This window comes from Strix aluco, chromosome 2 (genome assembly GCF_031877795.1).
Source record: "Strix aluco isolate bStrAlu1 chromosome 2, bStrAlu1.hap1, whole genome shotgun sequence".
NCBI classification, from domain to species: domain Eukaryota; kingdom Metazoa; phylum Chordata; class Aves; order Strigiformes; family Strigidae; genus Strix; species Strix aluco.
Genome location: NC_133932.1, coordinates 68,950,542 through 68,971,395, shown reverse-complemented (window position 1 = coordinate 68,971,395; position 20,854 = coordinate 68,950,542). Strand labels below are relative to the sequence as shown.

At 38.7% G+C, this 20,854-nt stretch overlaps 1 protein-coding gene across 1 annotated transcript in view; it reads right to left on the bottom strand.

Moving 5' to 3' along the window:
- LOC141919490 (pinopsin-like) overlaps window positions 1-20,854 on the bottom strand; it is an 89,142-nt gene that overhangs the window by 52,901 nt on the left and 15,387 nt on the right. The window contains exon 2 of the mRNA XM_074815168.1: window positions 8,553-8,878. Coding sequence (XP_074671269.1) covers window positions 8,553-8,878 — 326 coding nt within the window. The remainder of the gene's footprint in view (window positions 1-8,552; window positions 8,879-20,854) is intronic.

Below are 20,854 nucleotides of genomic sequence, written 5' to 3'. Positions count from 1 at the left end.
GCTTTCTGCCAGAGAATCTGTCTGAGGTCACAAGTTGGTCACTTAAGTGGAGTCAAACTACAGGAAAGTAAGCATGGCTCAGCTCTCGGTGCTGAAATGTAAGTACACAAAAACACATTCTTTATCCTGCAGAACACCCTTCTGTATATTTAACCTTTCCAGTATTATAACTGGTAAGCAAACAAAAAATCTTATGCTTTTACTTATCAGAAAAATTCTTTACTAAACCACCCCCTGAATTCACCCATCGTGAGTGCTCAGTATTGATATACACCATTTGCTGTAAACTGGAAGACTTGTGAGACCACAGCCTATATTTTATGGACGTAATGCATCCAGAGATTAAAGGATCAGATCTTAAATTTCTATTAGCTTGTTATTAAAGATTGTGACAGCCTTATTTCCTCCCTAGTTTATCTAAAGAATGAAAAATGGCATACCCAATGAAATCCTATTTTCTGTCCAGCCATTAACTTGATTTACAATGAATTTGTACAGTGCCTGATTTATGCCAATGTTGTATTACTGCTTCTCTGCAAAATGCAAACAATTAACTAATGATTTATGCTTATGTAAGCACAGGGGAAAGAAGATCATAATATTTTCTCATGCCTGTTTCCCTTCCAGGATGCTCAGACCTTAAAAAAATGAAGACTAATCTGGTTGTATGTGCTTCAACAGTCGGTCAACACTTTTTAATTAGAAATACAGAGAACAACCCTGAGTGAACATACCCATCACCCGTAAGCTAGACATGGGTCTGTGCAAGACCTGACGGCATCTGAAGTCTCTAAACGCTTTGAAATGTATTTTACATTGGATTGACTCACCACACCTTTACTATCCTAAAAGCTGAGATGCTGAAATGACAAGCCTTGCAGCTATACACAAAGAAAAAATGTTAGCTATTATCTCCTTCATTTCTCAGGGTTTCACATTTTTCTCCACTGTTACAGAAAACACTGGATTTAGTGCCCTTGGGACAGACTCCTTCAATAAAAACTGGTATTAATGTAGTGCACAAAACTGAAATCTTTTTACAGTTCAAAGCAGTGAACCCCAAAAATCAATGCTATATTTATATTGTCTTCATGATAGCTACATAACAATCGTTTCACCTCCTGGGCAAACCCTAATAGTTATGAAAGAGTACAACAATAAGTTAGCTCTTTAAAAATTAAGCATGCTCATAAATCTTCCTCTGAGCTAATGAAAGCAACTTTTTATTCCAACAGGCTTCCCATTCAAAAAAAACCAACCCCAAACCAATCAGCTAACAGGAATAATCAGTGCTTGCTTCATTATAATATTATTGAACAGAAATGTAACGATAGAACTGCTTTAAATGTGAAATGCTGACATCTGAGAATTGCTGATGAAAGTGAAAACAAATATTTTTAAAGTCTTCATGAAATGAATGCCAAAAATCAGTGTCAAAATGCTACAGATGTTGTGCTTGTATTTTATATTATGACCTGGCATTAAATAACAATGACATAATGGCATAATCATTTAACTATCATTTTTTTGAAAATAATTGAAAACAGGGGGTTTTTTGAAAACTATTTTTTTAAAAAGAAATGATGGATACACTGTATCCTCTTTTCAAGATTAAAGTGTTTCCTTGTTTTGGTGTAATACAATAACTTACTTCTTTTAGTGGGACTTCCATGTCTGCAGCTGACAAAAGTTGTCTACTTTGGGAAAAACCTCCTTGGATGTGACTTTCTTTCTCTATTCACTACATAGGGAATGTAGACAAAAAAATTAGACTACACAGATGCTGAAAATGTTTTAAATTCTCACAGATCTCAATACTACACGCTTTCTTCCTGTAGAGTAGGAATAGCAGCATTATCTTTACAATGCACTGGAAAACCTCTGTACATTCACAGCATTTTCAAACCATCAAAGGAAAAAATTTATGGAAACCTTTTCACTGAAAAAAGGAAGAAGGAGATCTATGTATACAAAAGCCAGCATTACAGTAAAGGAGAAAAGGAAGCAATGGGACTCATGGTCTGTGAAAGACAAGAGTGGTTACAGAAATGATCAGAAAAATGTTAAACAGAGTTGAAATGCTAAGTTTATACTTATGTACGCCCATTTACAGATTGTGACCTGATTTTAAACAAATTATATATTCATCAGAATTAATTAATTTCTCACAAAATGGCAAGAGCAATTATTTATTGCCTTTTTTCCCCAAGGATTCCATTACTTTTTTATTAATAATTTTCAAAATAGCTGTCCCAGACATCACCTCACCTACAGGATTCTGAGAAATTTCATCATGACAGAAGCCTTAAAGAAGACTTGAGAATAACCAGATCTTCAAAGAACTGATCACTGATACATACTAAATGCAGCTCAATGGATTAGTGTTCTTTGAAACAACAAAAGTGTCAGCTGCTTTGCTTTTCTACTTGAGAAACAATCTAGAAATTCGAAAACATATAGAAATGCCAATTGCTCTCATGATTTAAAACCCATTCTTGTACCAAAAATCCTAAATCAAACAGTAAAACCACATGTCCTGAGTGGTGTTATCACAGAATCCAAAAAATGGCCTGTTACCAGCTTTGTGTTTTAGCTGTGCAGTGGCTTGCACATGCAGAATTCGGCAAAGGTCAAACAACTCTCCAGTAAAGAGATGCTGAATATTGACTCCTGTGTGCCAGTTGAAGGCTGTACAGAAAACTTGGAAATACTGATTTTGATGTTTTTTTTCACAGTGCTGGTTATAAGCTATATGATCACATTACTTTGTAACAGTTGATAATCCAGCAGACCCCTTTCATCAGTTTGCTAAGATTTATTCCAGTTCTCAGCCTGAGACATATTTCAATTAAGTTCCCATATCCTCATGATGATGTGACAGAAAACATCTATCCATTCATATGCAAATTGAATCTCTTTTTGCTCGTGAATTATATGTAATTACTATATCTTTACAGCAAGGTTTAAAAAGAAAAGGCAAAGTTATTTATCATTCTTCCTCTATACCACCAGAAGCTAGGAGAGAAGGTATATGTGAAAACCCAATGGGAAGAAATAAAATTTATGAACAAGAAATAAAATTTTATGAACAAAAAAAAATAACAAGGTATGGTTGTCCAATGAGTATAGCTGACTGTGTGAGCATAGATGGCCTTAGGGTCAAACATATGTGAAATTAAGTCAAATCCCAAATGTACTTAATCACATTTGAAAGAGATGAGATACAGGAACCAAAGGTGTCTGCATCATCTTCACCTGAATTACATTTCTTAGGACTTCTTTGTTTCATTAAATAACTAGAAATATTTTGAGCTTTGCTTCTAAACAAAGCCTATGGCTATAAACCTGATTTTATTTAGGGCTTTTATAAGATAGTTAATGGTAATAATTGCTTTATCAGTTTTCTCATCATAAGTCATAACTTCAGTATCATCAAAGATGAAATTTTCAGAAAATTAAGTTTCTCTGTAAATAGACATATGAAGCATATGAAGGAATGATGGAACAATTATTACTTTTCCATTCTACTCATTGTATTATGTGAAGATAATTTCTTCTCCGTTTAAATAATTGAGCATTCTGCTTTAATGTGTTGTCTTCCTACAAACAATCATTTCCAAATGATCTGGAGAACTGGAAAGTCACAGGAGTGATCCTTCTACTTTATAATCCTTTCCTGACTACTTTAATGAACAATGATGCAATAATTCTTTTACAGATATTTTTAGCTGTTTCAAACAGTACAGACATAAAGCAGGATTAAGGAATCAGAAGTCATAAAAATTTACATCTCAGACTTTCTTTGTGGTCACAGGAGATTTCAAAACCACTACTTCCAATGTTTTAAAAATATGCTGGAGTTGAAATCTCACCACACAGAATTCAAAATTAGTTTCTTCAGGTTTATAATCGAGTCACAATTTCACTCTGGGGCATTACTTCTTAAATAAGAGACGGAAGCACTTTTTCTCCACTAAATTTGCTAATTTGAAGTCTGGAAGAGGAGTAAAAGAGAGGATCAGGCAGCTCTCTGCAGCATATCCCTGACTGTCCCCATTCCCCTACAAGGTGACAAGACTCAGAAAGGTTCAAGGGATGGAATAAAAAAGGGTTATCTGGTTCTCCTATGACACATGGAAGTCAGAAATCATGTCACACTTTTCAAAAGAAATAACAAAAGTTGCTGTAAAGGGAAACAGTCAGGTAATTCCACTACCTGAACCCACATTTTGGTCACCAGTTAATGCTTAATTCCTCATAAACTGCAGTTTAACAGGTGCACTACAGGGTGGAGGACAAGGCATACTGGTAAGGCCGGCTTCTATCTCATATGGGCTAGTCTTAAAATATTAACTGAATATTTTTTCTTGGCTTTTTTTTGGTCAAAAAACAAGTCAAAGTAGAACAGAGGTAATGATGTGAAAGAATGTAATGAATGTTTTCCATCTCTACTTTTTCCTTGCTGTTCTCAAGTAAAACATTAAAAATTAACACAGTAGTACTATCAGGTCAGGTCACAAATCCATCTACTCCAGAACCCCATGAGCCACTGTAACCATTGGCCCTTTGCCCACTTTCACACACAGTCTGTTGCACTGAGGAAGAATTACATGGTCAGAGGTGTATTACACTATGTGTTTAAGTCTTCGTGCTCTGCTTACAATCCTTTTTATTGTTTTCCGTGTCTTAGCTACATTCCATAAAGAGCTGCTGAGTTTTGTTCAGGCACAGCTTTCGAAGAAAGAAGATTGGCAATAAGATGAGCCAAGGTGAGAGTCTCCACAAAATCAATCTGAAAACTTTTCTTGAAATAATGTTCTGGGACTCTTCTTGTCCTTGAACAGGATTTCTGTGTGCAAGTGGGAGATAATGGAGACTGAAGAGATCTCTTAAAAGTTTTACTGATTTTCATTAGGCTGGTTCATACGAGTTCTCTGGGCCCCTCAGTGGAGGATTTTAATCATATTTTGCCTTCTGTGCTACAGTGATCACAATGCTAATCTCTGTAATTCCACATTTGGGAGCCTGCTTTTCAAAGTGTAAACAACTGACACTGACTTTATAAAGAACATTTTTCCAGAGGGAATGCAATGGTAGAGTCATAGGGAAGCATCATGCGCCAAAAACTGAAAAAAAAAAAATATCTAATTACACTAGAAGAAATAAACCATTCTCAGTTTCCTTCCCTTGTTCTGTATAAAGTACATGAATAAAATATATGTAAATAATTTTTGTGAGGGAGAAACCTTTGCCCCTTTCTACTTACAGGTACCAGACACATCATCTCTAAAGCAAAACTTAAAGAAGAAACTGAATTTCTGCATCTGCAGGAACAGAAAAACAGGTTTCATAAAAACAGGAAACAAGATCAGCATGAGTGAAAATGCAGACTCAGAGGGAAGAAAAGTCTAATAAAATATTTCTGTTTCTCTATGCCTTAAAATCTGATGCATTGCCAAGTTCCCTAATGGCTTCTGAAGTCACAGGTTTTTTATCAGCTCTTCATTTTGAGCATTATTTTGTTCAGCATCTCTGAAATGCTCTCACTATTCAGAGCTAGTATTTCCTCCTCCAAGCGAGTCGCACAAGGATGACAGCAAAGACCATCCACAGAACAAAACTCAACTGTCCAGATAAAGCCATTCTGGAAAAAAACCCATACCTTTAAAGAAAATAACTTAAACAATTCCCTTCCTAAGGGTCTTCGCACTTGATAAACGGCAAAAGCTCTGAGATAATAGTACAGTCATGTTGCAATACTGTTTAATGGCATCTACTGGTAACATTATTCATACAGCAATGCTATTGACTTGTAATTCCTTGAAAAGACAATTCTTCATAAAACCTGTATTACTGAAACCCTTGTGCCTTTTACCATTACACAGATTGCAGATGAATTCATAGGATCTATTAATGCCTCTAACAACAGAATGGTACAGCATCTGACTAAATTTAGGGAAGAAAAAGAGAAAAACAGACCTATAATTACTGTCCCTGCAAAGAGAAAATGCAGGCACTGCACCAATTCTTGCATTAACTGTCCCAAATCTATTAAAATATTTCTCCCACCTCAATTAACTTACATTTCAGTATTAATAACGGTGTAACTTCTACACTCTTTATCTCAGGATGCAATACCATTAATGCTACAATGCTCTAACATAAAATCTTCTATGTGTCTTACAAAAATATGAAATGCATATTTTAGAAAATTTACCAAGCAGCTGAAGCTGGGATAATGCACTTATGTCTGCAATACTCCCACATTTCTTCTAATATATTACAGAGAGGGTCATAGAAGGACTTTAATCTATGAGGCCAGAATATTTCAAGACAATGAATTTTTTGCCCACACCAGAAAGTAAAAGCATTACAATTGATGCAGTAACCTCTCAACTTTTTTTTTTTGTATTACCCTACCTACTCTTTGTAGTTTTATGCAAGAACCACCATACTTTTATTTGCATATTGCTCATCTCTTCCTCCAGTTTGAAACATGACATGCTTTAGAATTTCATAATCTACCCTGTTTGTTACAGAATAATTAGAGGACCTCAAACCAAAGGAAAAAAGTCTGTATTTCAGTGACTGTGTCATGATACAGTCTTTGGAAATTTATATATATGTCACAGGAAATTTATGAAATGCAAAATTTCAGGATTATGGTACTGGAGGTATATACATCACAGAAAGGACTGATGAGTTTTCTGACTGGCATTCTTTTTGCTGAAATATAACTTATAACGGAAATCTTTTACAAACGCCAGGAAAGCATTGGATGTTTTGTGTAAAAATTTAGGGTTTAGCTAGTCAAGACTTCACAAATGCTCAGCAGCTGTTATGACCCTGAGTCATAACAACTTTAGAGAGGAGAAACAAACTCATTGGATTTCCTTTGCATTTCACAAGCATTAGTTCCCTAAGACCTGTCCTCCAACAGGTTATGTAAGATCTGCTTCAATTCTTTTTCACTTCCACCACTTACAAAACTTCTCAGGGCTCTCTAACCTCAGCATCCCAGGGGCTTCCTGATCACTCTTGAAAGCACATGGAGGACAGACAAGAGAGGATTGTGGAAAATGCTATTCCTTCTCCTATTTTTTCAATCAACCTAGTCTTCCACCCAGTCTACTCAGTCTTCATGACTAAATACAAAATGGCTATAGATTGCACATACCTTTGCTATGGTACTTTATTCCCTCAGCATGTTTGCCACAACAGTAGACCCAGGTCTACTACTATTTTTAATATAACTGAATTTAAAAAAAAGGTGACTATAACAACATAAGTCTACATTTAGAACCAGAAGCTAAAGCACATGCTACAGAAGCTTCATCCGTACAAGTATTTGTATGCTGTGGGTGATGTCTGTTGTCAGGAATGACAGTGAGGGCTGAAGGAAAGAAGAGACAAAAGCTTAAGAATGTTGTATCTTTTACATATTAGTAGTAACACATGTTCCAAGATCCTGCTCCTTTCTTTAAGGTGATGGTAAAGTATACTGCTGCCCAGGGATCAGATATGATCTGCAACTTCACTGTAAGTTTACAATCAGGAGAATTTTTTCCCATATTACTATTGCACAGCATTAAGAGGAATACTAATGTGTTATTAATCAAAGGGATTTTACTGGCCCCCCAGCACACTCAACCAAGAAAATATTTCCGATTTGGCCTTCAAGTGTTCTGAAATTCTTGACAAATCATGTAAAAGGCAGGAGTTTAATTCCTTATGACTAATGAAAACTATATCCACTTTAATTCTGTATGAGAGCCCCTATTCAGGGATACTGCTTCCCCCCCCCCCCCCAATTAACATCTTTACTTAATTCATCCAAACATTTTAGAGAACACGTATACACTCATTCTCTTCTCATTATTCATTGCTAAACTATTTTGTTACTGTCCCAAGAGTATTCAAACTTCACAATATCACAGCCTCTGGCAGAGTCTTTTTAAACATTCATTATGTAGTATCTGCAGTACCCCTTAAACCAGTCAGAGGAGTGTCGGCATAGTAGCAGTCACAGTAGTAGTGGTGGTAGTACTACTTAAGGAAACTTTTAAATGTGGCCTACAATTACAAAGAGAAGCTGATCCCTGTGATAACTCTGCAAATTGCAATAGAACTGCATTACTGTAGAGTTAGGTCTCCACAGATTAAGAAGCAGAAATTATTAAAATGTCATGATCAAAAATGAGGAAGAAATCTTTGCACAGATGTCTTATTTATAGACAGGTAAACATGTGTGTTGGCTTCATTACAAATGTGACCTTCACCCAGATATGGTGGTTTTCCTAGAATATAATATTTACAAACCATAAAGTCAGTATCTATATGGATGTTATCTGGTTGTTCTGTTTGGAGCTCTGGAGTATGAAAAAGCTTGCTGAAGACCTCCTGTCCCTTCCTTCAGGCTTTCTGTGGTCTTTTCCACTTGGTTCTGCTTCGTTGTTTTGCTCTCTATCATCAGTGCTTCCAAACTCGATAGAAGAGAAATGCAACATATAACTCAGAGCAGTTCGCACTATCAATAGCATAGACCAGCTTACCTGTTTAACAGCGTAAAGGAGGCGGCCATAGCAGTACATCATGACCATCACAGGGATGGCCAAGCAGAATATAAAGAGACAGATGATATAGGATATGGACTCAGCTGACTTCGAGGACCAGCGTACTGAACAGCTTGTACCCGCACCTTCTACCCCATAACTGCTCCAACCGATCAGAGGTGGCACAGTCCAGACCAGGGAATAAATCCATGAACCACTGACTGCCAGCAACGCCTTCCGGTAGTCAGCGCTGCGCTTGTTGCACAGGGTGAGAGTGCTGTAGCGTTCATAGGACAGGACAGCCAGGGAGATCAGGGACACAATGCCTGCAATGAACCAAACCATTTAAATGTTTACTTTCATTATTTTGTGCAGTATCCATCTTAAACCCCACGAAATAAGATGCTCTTCTCACTATTACATATTTGAAGCAACAGTGAAAACTATTTCCACTATTCTCTATGCTTAAAACCCCACTGGACCTAGCTGCTCTGTCCATCATGTCAAATTTTGTTTAACTTGTATTTATCTTATAATGGAAGATTTTCATAGTTGAGAGCTATTCCTCTTCTAGGCAGGTTTTCAGATTTAGCTGTTTTAGTATTACCCAGGGGAAATCCATTTTCTACAAGAACTAATAAAATGTTGAAGGATTCAACTTCTAACATCCACGAACATTGTCAAATATTTCACTGACTTTTATACATGCAGAAGGCTTTATATTCAAGATTGGGAGCCCAAAAATGACAGAACCTTTTGCACTTCTGCCCCATCAGCTAGATACATCTTCAGTTCTGACCACTTGTATATGGGAACACCAGACAAGCCTTGGCATGAGTGTGATGTGGCAGGTCTTATCTTTATTTATGTATACGTCACATAATCAGTCAAAAAGTGATTTAGGTTAATACTGAGATCTAGGTGTCAGAGACCAGTTATATCCTCCAGTGAAAGATTAAAAAAAAAATCTGGCTTGTAGGACATTTCTCTCTTTCAAGGTTCAGGGTCCTAACCCCCTTCACAAATCTTTATGGATTGCATGGCAGGTTCTTAGTCATGACTCTGTGGGATTTTTAGTTATTTCCTATGGTTTTGTTCTACTTGCAGCTTCCTTTACACTTCTTGGTGACACAACACTGGATACCACTTTCCAGGATTTATGACCAAAGGAACTTCTTGGAAGAAATTTCCATCTTTTCCCATGGGTTACAGGCCTCCTTTTAGCCCTGTAAGATGAAAAACCTGAATAGACCTATGTCAGTCCAGGTCTTTCCAGGATTTTTTTTTCTTGATCCTTGCCAGTAGTAACAGCCAACTACACAGCAGCACTGAGAACTAGTCTGTCAAAATTCTCTGGATTTGAGTGGTACCTACTTCCAGCAAATTTGTTAACAAAAAAGATGATCTTCAGGAGAATCCACAGCTGTAATCCTTTTTTCCCCCCATTTAACTATCAGTTTCTCCTAGTGCTCCTTCACAGGTGTGGGATGGAGCTAAGTCAGAGACTCCCCTGAGGATAGCACTACTCTATCCCATACCAGGGCAAAACCCCTACACATACCCACACAGGGCACAGAAGATTCTCTCCCCAGGCACAGCATTTTGCTTCTCTTTCCCCCACAACTCAGTCACTCATTTCCTAGTTAGCTGGATGCAGGCACAGCTATTCCTGCCATCCCAACAACAATTTGTAGTTACTGTGTGCAGAGCTGGGTATGGCAAAGGACCCAGAGAGAAAGCAAGCACTGTTTGTTGCAATCAGATGCCTTATTTCTCAGGGGAAGAGCAGGCAAAAGGGTGTGAGAAGACAACTTTTGATGAAGAAAACATCTTTCTTGCTACAAGAGCCTACTAAATTATTTCCTTTATATTACTGGGAAGTCAGACCTAAAAAGTAGATACACTTACAGCTGTAAAATGACACAGCTCCACTAAATTCAACTGAATTATACAGTTTAAGAGTTTAACTTTAAACCTATTTTAAGGCTAGACTGTTTTAGAGGCAGTGGAGGCTTTCTGATCATCCCTCATCCAACTTGATTTGCTATGTAACACAGCTCTTGAAAGCCCTTGGCCATAATTCCTGCATTAAACACATATCTCAATATAGAAAAAAAATAGTGGGTTCTGAATTACAGACTCAAGAACAAAGAATCTACTACTCTCTTCTTGCTTCCAGCCCACACTTATTTATCTTCACTTTCATAGCATCGCTTTTTTCCGTGCTTTTATCTGCTTGACTAAAGAGCTTCTTGCTATCAAAAACATTTAGCTCATGTAGGTACGGATGGCAAAAATCCAGATTTTTATATTTGAAACTTGGGCCTCAGTAAGATGATATAGATCATTAATACATTTCAGATTAGACCATCATGGACTAACAGAAACAGTCTTGGGAACAAGAAATCTCTCCCCTCCCAGCTGAGTGCTCTACAGCAAGTTTGTATTATTCTTGCTGTACCTCTGATGGCAATGGAGGGAACAATGTTTGTATTCTGACAAGATGGCAAGTGAGACGTACTTTTGTTGAGAATATCCTACAGTCTTGTCAGTGCAGTGTTGCCTAGAAAACCCAAACAGGGTATTCAAACTGCCCTAGCTCAGGGCTCTGCTTCCTGGCTGTCTGCTTTAGCCATTGGGCTCTCAGGTCCAGTCTGGCTGCCAGATCTGTCTGCTCGTCCTTTTGCCACCGCCCAGCAGCTTCTCATGGTTTATATTGTCACAGTTTACAGCATTTGTTTACACTTCACATTTTTGCCTACTGACTAATATGAGAAAGATGATCAGCTTTTCTCCCACTGGTATTTATGATGGACAGCTTTATGGATGGGATGTGAAAATAACTGTCCATGAGTGCAGTATTGTTTGCTTTGAGCCAAAGAAGAGTCCTGTCTTTTAACTGGCACAAAATTAATGCTCAGTTACTAAATTAGGACCATGGCGATGTCAGTAAAAAATAAATCAAATATTAGCAATCAGACAAAACTACAAAAGTTTCCTTTAAATTATAGCAAATCATTTTTCTTCTCTACACAGAATAAGATTGGAGACTCTTAATTACACACCTTGGCAGGGGCCATTTCATCTTTACTCACCTTTTATTATTGAGTTCCACTGACATGACACAAGATACATTTTTCTCTGGAGGACAAGAACTATGATATATGGAATCCCAAACCACAAAAGTTCGGGAAAAAGAAAATCAATATTTATCTTTTTCTTTTTGTCACAGTAAGACTTTAAGGTCTGTGCTGTACCTGAACTATTTAATATCACTGAAACTAACATCACTGTGCATTGACTTCAGATGCTTTCAAGCAACAAGGGAAAAAGAGAAAAAGGGGAAAGAATAGTTCATAAGAGATATTAAAAGTTAAAAGAATTCAGTGTGGCTCATGTGGTTAAAATACACTAAACCAGGCTAACTATTTAGAAAAATTACAAATACTTTGAAAGAATAAAACTGGTGCTTTGAAAGACAGAAAATGATGAAACTGAGACATTAAAAAAAAATTAAATGTTTTTCCAACAGATACATTCCATTGAATTGGCTGCGAGTAATGAAAACACCTATTAGCCAGGTGTGGTGGTGCAATCCTTACCCCCCCCCCCTCTTTGTTGGGCTGCTTGGTGCTAGGTGCGATTCCACCCACATCCCCCGAGCTATACACCAGTCTGTGGAGATAAGGACTGACAATATTAACGAGCCTGGCTCCTGCCCCTCCCGATTGCTCGGAAATGGTTAAAATGGCCCATCAACTCCTAAGGGCCTGGCACACCTGTGCCTGGGATGTGATCAAATGGGAACAATAACAGAGTCGCACATTAATCAAATTCTTTTGTAACTGCTGGAAGGCACCAGAAGGTATTTGACAAAAGTCAATTATCTTGGACCCTATAAATGGCGACCACCAGGGAGACCCTTTGAGCTCTCCTGGATCGCAGTGGGCCTGTGACCAGCATCTCCCCTGAGCTGGGACGCCTCTCAGGTACCAAACCCTTAAGGTGTCGTCTGCTCCAGACGGAAGGCCAGGGCGAAGTCCCCCGCTTGAGTCTCAATTATCGCCCGTTGAGGAATGCCAAGGCATTGTGAGTATTTGCTCTAAACTCGAGAGGGAAATTTTCTTTGAGCTAGCTTCTCTTTACTCTGTGTGTGTGTGGGGGTACGTACCCTTGTTTCTGTGTGTGTATGTCTGTTCTGTGTTCATTCTACTGAATCCAAACACCTTTGTTTCTGTATGTTTGTCCATTTTGTTATGTGCATGCATGTGTATATATGTATATATAGGTACCGTTAAGTAAGTTAGTGTGAATCTTGTCATTTTAGAATCTGAATAAGTCGCTTTTCTTTCTTTTAGTATCCCTGAATTATTTTATAATAATAAATTGCTATTAGTTATTAATAAACCTAGATTTCTTACTAAATATTACCGTGTCAATACTTTCATCCGCGACACCAGGCGAGGAAGAAAAAACCAAGAGAGGCCATAGCAACCCTCTCTCAGTATACTTAGTATGACCTTGAGCACTGTACACAAAGTCACAAGATGTGCCCGGACCCTCTATGCCCCAACACTGGAGCTCCATTCAACTTTGCTGATGAAAGGGCCTTCACCTTAACACAGAACCCAAGACTAGACAAAATCAGCATAGGGTGCACATCAAGAAATATCCCTATTCTGATATTATGGTAGATTAACAGCTCAAATGTCTCTGTTAGGAATATCCTCAGCTTTTTGATTTAAAATAGTAACTTTTTTTTCATCTCACTCATTTATCAGTTCAATAGCTGAATCCCAGGAAGGTACCACTATCATATGGTCAATTATAGCAGATACACAGGCCTAATTTGTTGGACTGAAACAGCACAATTTCATAACAAAGGCAAAACCAGGTTTTGCATCAGTACCTAGTTTGACACTAGGTGGAAGTGAAAAACAGGGAGCAGGAGTTAGTGGATGAGCTTCCAGCAGAAAACTGATGATTGCCTTGCCCTTTACATGCTTTTCAGTAGCATCCGGTATGATCTTCTCTGTAATTTTTCCAGGTACTGAGGTTTGACTAACAGGTCTGTAGTCTCCTTGGTCTTCCTTCATGACCTTCTTGTAATTAGATAACGTACAATAAAGTTCCTCACTTTTCATTGTGCCTCTTGGTTTTGTATATCAGAGTTTTCTTAATGTCATGCACTTAACCATTGTGGCCTGTTATCTGGTACTCTATTTCATGCCCTATCTATTGCAGTCATAGGAATTAGCAAGAATCTTGGCTTTAAAACAAAAAGCAATTAAATATTTTTAAGTTATGTCTGAGGAAAAGACTTGAATGTAATCTCCATAGTCTTAAGAACCAGAAAACAAATTTAAAAAAAAAAATGTAAGTTATAAAAAGAAGAAAATAATTATAATTAAAGCTAATCACAATGCCTTATGCCAACATTTCATTCTTATTTTGCAGTAACATGTATGTCTGTGTAGACTGCATATCTTAATTTCAAATGAGTAATGTTTTCTAAAATTGCAACAAAATGAAGTTCAGGACTTTTATATCTAAACAGAATTTGCCTCCAACAAATGTTTAGGGCCTCAAGCTGGTACTTAGCCAAATAACTCCACAGGAGTCAATCACAGTGAGAAATGTAATTTGTTCCCCCAACATTTGATGCATATACAGGAACAAAACTGAGATTCTCACTGAACAGTACTGAAAGACAACATAAAAATCCACTGCAGATTGCATTAATTCTGCAAAAAATTATGCAGAAATTAACCATGGAAATAAGTGACTTTGAGATAAGCTGGGTCTGAGGCATGAGCCTTTTCTACAGAGCAATTAGCTGCAGTGAGCACAAGAAATTCAATTTCAAGTCATAAACCAGGACAGGCATCCATTTATAGGACTACATCTTGCCATATTATCTATTATTTACTTTTATGTAAAGATTTGTACATTTCTTCCTGGCAGAACAGCACAGCATATGGCTCTAAGCGAAGGACACAGCAAATCACTGTTTTGTTCCTGCAAGTCTCAACTAAAAGTGTTACATTTTCGTATTAGTTTTTGCTGTTTTACACTGCTCACCGATGTAGTAATTGCAAATGGGATGCAGCTTGCTGATGGTCTCTAGGTCATGAAAAAAATGAGAATCTTAGAGATTCAGTCTACACTGGGTAAATGTTTTGACAACTAACATGTATATTTGCCCTCTTAAAGCTCCTGAAGGTCATTATCCTACATCATGCTTAGAGTCCTGGAGCATCACAGTTGCATGATGTAATGTATATTCTGCACTGTATTCTGGTTATCAAGGACCAGGGGCAATGAAAAGAAGCCCCTGAGCTTGGAGGAATGCAATAGCACCTTCTTCAACAAGACAGTAATGGATTAAAACTAAATGCAAGATGTCACAAAAGGCCAAGATGATTTTATCGCACCCAACCTCCATGCAGGTTGATATTACCCACCAATAGTCATTCTGTCATAGCTTTCATCCTCTCACACTCTCACAGCCACAAGCACAAAGGTCTGCGTTCAAGAGGTCTGTGCAGGATGTCTTTTGTGAAAGAGGGAGAACAAGGGACTCTGGTTATAAATTTGTCAAACCTCTTGTTTATGGGTACCTCCCCGGCAAAAAAATGGGTTTTGGTTAGAGCTTTCATACACTTTAGGAGTCCACTGTTGTTATGAAGTAGTCCATTGCTTATGAATCCTGCCCACATGAACTTTGGTATGTCTCAGACAAGGCTGCAGCTCCCCATTTTCATTTTCTTGTTGGGAAAGTAAGTCTGCCTGGAACATACTCACCTGCACAGGCACAGTCTCTTTCATGGTGAGCTACCACAGAAGGAAATGGCAGGTGTGATGTGCTGTACCTTGATGCCATGCTCCTCTCAGTTGGGTGCAGGGTCCTCTGACAATGAGTTGTTGTGCTCTGCTCTTAGTACACAGTCCTTCAGGCCTTCCCAAGCCAACATGTGCTTAGTTTTACTGCTGGGAGAAGCATTCTTCATTACCTGCGCAGGCTGTTCTCATTCTTTTATGGTTTCTTCAAGCATTTACACCCCTTTCCCCTCACACATCAGCCATAGTAACCTCAGTAACTCCACAGCAGGTCCCTGCACTTCCTGATGCCACTGCAGCCCATGGCCAGGCCAAACCCAGCTGCCAAGACTGACCCAGGGCGAGACCCAGCTGCAAGGCTGGTGCGAGGCAGGGAACCAGAGTCTGCCTGGCTGTGTTGCTGCTGAGACCCGAGGCATGACGGAGACAGCTGAGCACCTCTGGGCGTGCATCAGACCTCTGCCAGCCACATACAAAATGCAGAGGGGAAATCAAGGGCATAGTAAGTGCTGGGGTTCCCACATGCCACCTACAGACCCTATGCTAACCCCAGAGAGACCTGCCAGCAGCAGAGGTTAACCAACAACAACTCCGGCCTCCGCTGCTTAAACGTGTTGCTGAAGGAAGAGAAAACAGTATCGTTTCATACATTTACAAGACTCCATACATATACATGTGTATACATAATACCTATTCCTATAAGGCAGCTTTAACCTAATATCCTGGTAAGGACATCATGCACCTGGAAGTGGAAGAGGTGCATGAACCAGCAGCTGGTGGGCTGGGACTCACCAAAAGTTATCTTTAGAGGTGCAAAAGGCCTTTTGAAGCCAAGCCACTGTGCAATGGTGAACAGCGAACTCAGAGAGACAGCAAGCAAGAAAGCGCACAGTGCTGTAAGGACATTTGCAGGGATGGAAGAAGCATGCTCTGGTCTCCACTTAGAAATGTTGTGTTGGTAAATACCTAACATGAGGAACAGGTAGGTTCCTCAGAAATGTTGTGTGTCCTAACAGAGCGACGTTCCCTTCCCTCTAGTCCCTCAGGTTTTAGCTGCTAAATCTGCTCCTCCGTTAGCTGGAGAATATGCTAAAATGCTCTGTAGCACTATGAGATGGAGATAAGATGTAAAAGGAAGAAAAGAGTTTTGTGACTAAATGCACCCCAAGTTGGGATTATCAGGGAATCCTGTGCTGAGTGATTCTTCTGCTGTTTCTTCTGGCTGACATCTTTCATCATGCCCAAGGACTTAGAGGTAAACACAGAACAACAACAGTAAGAAACACCCTTCTTCAAATGAAGGCTCTTACTACCTCAATTTTAAGGTTTCAAGTTTAATTCCAAGTTGTGCTACTGAATGGTAGTACATTAATATGTTATTGAGTTATACAAAACTAGTTTGATCAGTGACTCAGTGCTGTTTTCAAGGGAACTACCTTTCCTGAATTTACATGAGAGTATTTCTATTAGTTCTCTACAGAAATAAAACACTCCACACATGGAAATGAAACATAACCAATTTAAGCAACTTAAAAGACATGACCTTTTCTACATATTTGCACTTCTGTATTTCCTTAGAAGCCTTTCTGAAAACATATCCTAGTATCATCCCTCAGGGACTATGCATGAAACAATTTGTAGGTCTAGTATTCACAAGAGAGGTTTGGAAGCAGCAAGAGGGAAAAAAAAAAAGCAACAAGCTCTCTTTCTTAGCTTAATCTTCAGGCAAAATTTTGTCAGCTCTGGGCCAAAGTACCTTACCTAACACCTGCCACAACATCAGAGATGTTATGAGAATGCACATGGGGCAATCCATTCTATCATCAGCTTTGTTTCCATCTTTTATGTACTAGTTAATACTAATATGCCAAACTACTGGGCTCTGCTTACCTTAAAGTCAAAACATTTCTTCCACAAAATAATTTCTACCACAGTAGCTGCTGCTGTCAGGGACTTCCTTGCAGGTGAGGAGGTAAGAATATTATAATGCTAAAAGCAGAAATTTTCAAAAGCTGACTCACTGAGCAGAAAGAGGGGAGCACTTCTATGATTTGTTGACCTGACCTCTGACCTTCTCAGAGCACATGCACTTTTGTAAAAAAATCAAAAACTACTGAGGCACAGCATCACAGGGGAAGAAAGAACAAAATTGTTAATTGTTTAAAAAACCCAAACTTACTCCATTTTGCTTTCTAGCTCTGAGTCTTACAACACACACTTCACTCCTGTGGCCAAGATAGGGAAAAACCTCTCTCATATAGAGTCTCCAGTGAGGTTCTGTAGGTTACATCTCCTCTTCTTCTGTGATACCAGAATTGCCACAAGTGGCAATGAGAATGCTGATCAGCCTGCAAAATCTCAGATAGGCAGCCCAGAATGAAACTCAGCTAAACTAACAGAACACAGTTAAGTTAGTTAACTTCCACAGCCGCTGGTGCTAGTGGGAAAGTAGTATCAAATAAGCAAATGAGAGAGAAACAAGTGAGAGATTGTGAATATGGAATTTCACAAAATCATTTTTATCAAGATGTTTTGGTGGGGTTTCTTTTTCATTTTTTGAGACAAGAAGCACAAATGAATATTCAGAAAGGATGCAAACAGGTCTGGAGAGTGGCAGCCATATGTGGCTGCTGTTCCTTCCTCACTAGGCCCCAGAATATTATCCACTTTTTCCTTTTCCCTCCCAAACAAAAATGAAATACATATTTTATGGGCCAAAATTCAGCTGTCAACAGATTTTGGCAGAAGACCCCAAACATTTCCAGAGTTAGAAAGAAAGCCCACTGAACCTAGAAGATTTTCCAGAGTTAAGGTGAATAGACTCAAAGTGAGCACTGGCTTTGGTGGACAACCAACCAGCTAGCCTGACTTGCTTGAACTTTACAGATCAGTATCTGCACTTCAGCAAATAAACAAGTCACAAAAAATCTTTTTATGATATAGCAAAGTCACAATGTGAATATAACAACTCCTAATAAGTTCAGTGTTAATATAAATGATATGAACTGCAGAGGAGTGCATGGATGCCTCAATAACTGACAGAAGCAGTTTCCAAAACACTATTGGTTGTATTTGGATACGCCTATTAAGTATTTATATATTAAAACATAAAATAAACAGTCAAAGCAGTCAAATATTCTTGCATTTGGTGACCTTTATTCTAGTTGAATGCTCCCATGTGTTAGTGATCAGATCACCATTTCCATCTGATTTTTAAGGCATTAAAAGCACTTCTACTGATTTGAAATTGAGAAAAATATTTCCCACAATCATTTGTTACACATTAGCAGTTACAACCAGTTTTTTAATGCTGGCAATCTCGACTTTCAAAATACAGGCTACTTCAAATATCAACAATTCACCTGGAATAGAAATAAATAAACCAATTGCTATTTATCAAATGTCTGTAATTATTTGTTTTCTTTTGATTAGATGATTGTAGTCCTGAGTCTGTTAGAGCAAGCAATCATTCCTTTCCCTAAAGAGTTTTCTGACTGCTTAACTCTAATGGGAGTCACAGTTTAACTCTGCGCTTGAAAGAAATCACTGCAAAATCACTGTTGCGTCCAAACCTGCTGGGACAAATCTGACAGCAAGCGTTACCGATCCTGTTCAGTAAATCTTTCCTGCTCTTTTCTCAACAGTCATTTCTCTGTTTCCTCCTTTGTACAACATACCCTTCCTTTTGTGTTTGGTGATATCTTCAATACAGACAGTATGTATCCCTTTTAATAGTAAAGAATTAATTTTTTTTCTTTCTTTCCCCCTTGCTGAATTTTTAAATGTGTATACATTGTGCTTTAAGGGTGGGCTTCTTAGCTGTATCTTGTGACTTAATGTGCATCACTGAGTAGTACTATGCTTTTCTGCTATGATATTAATATGTCTATCCATCAACCAACTAAACAACAAACAACTACTTCTAGTGGCATAAATATAGCAAAGAATTCCCTTTTGTATCTTGATACCAGCACAATATAAAAAAAACCCGAATATTAATTTCAGTCTCACTTTCCATATGTTAGGGAGGATCCCTCTGCAATCTGGAAAGCAGGCTAGCACTTGCAAATTCAGCTTCCTAAATTGGCTGCATCCATCAGTGTATTTATCCACCCGCCCTAGGGAATCAGAAACAATGTCAGCACTAGATGGAGCTCCTGTACAGCAACATCTCGAGAAATCTTCGGGGCTTGTGTGCATGTGGAAGCAGAGATGGATGTACAGTGCTGGTGTAGCAGGAGGATGCTCTCAGGGTGGCCAGGTTCACTGCAGCATCTCCATGTCCATGCCCACGCTGTCCTGCGGGACTCCCATCTCTTGCCAAGACTGCTCCTTTGCTTCCCAAACGGGCGGAGATCCCCAGGACCTTCCCTCATGCTGAGCATCTGCACAGATGTAACAGGTAGCATGTGGTCTCAGGGTTTTTCTACATAGGGGATATAGCACCAAGCTAAGAAGTGAAATTACAGTTGTATTATCATCTGCCAGCTATGGAGCTGAACTTCCACCAGAGCACACCAAGCTAACTTCCCTCCTATGAGCCTCCGCTTTTCCACTGAATGCAACTGCGCATTTTTAATAATAAAGGAATATTTCTAGAGATTTAAGCCTGCTTTTTTCGGCAGTTACCATTGCTAGAGATGGAACGTGCTGCAAATATTTACTCTTCTGAGTCAAGTTTCTGTCATAAGGTCTAGTGGTCAAATTGGTTTTTATAATAACTAGCTATCAATGGGTCAATAACTAGTCATATCTGATAATACAAATGCAGTGTCAAAATATGTAGATAAGTTTACACTGCCCTTGGGCCAAGAGTTTCTTGCGCAGTTTTGCAACCCATCAACCTCACATACTATGGAGGTGGGATGAAACACTAGAGAAGGCTGTTCCTATCTCTGTCCAAGGTGACTTTCCTGGCTGAAGGATGTGCAGTGAGGAGAAGTGGTATTCTGCATTACTTAACCCGCCGGAAGGACCTCAGAAGAGATCTTTTGCTACATCCATTAAGAACTGGTTTGTAACCGATGTAGACAGAAATTCTTTGCAGTACATTTCATCCAACCAATAAATCTAATCTGCAACACTGGATAGATCAGTGGAAATTGCACTAGAGAATATAGTAGTGATGTATAAGGAGGTATGACATATTGGGACAAGCCAGCATGGCTAGCATAAGGGGAAGCCATGCCATACTAATTCATTATTGGTCCTTGGCAGTGCTATGCAGACAGGGGTGATGATACATTCAATAAAACCTACTTGGATTTCCAAACAACTTTGACAAGCCCAAAGGCTCTTAAGGATAGTGAGCTGCCTTGCAGTAAAAGAAATCTCCACATGGATAAATAATTGATTAGAAGCAGGAAATAAAGAACAGGAGAAAATAATTAGTTTTCTCAGTGGAAACTGTGGCCAGCAGAGTCCCCTATGAATCTGTGCTAGGCCCTGGGTTATTCATCACA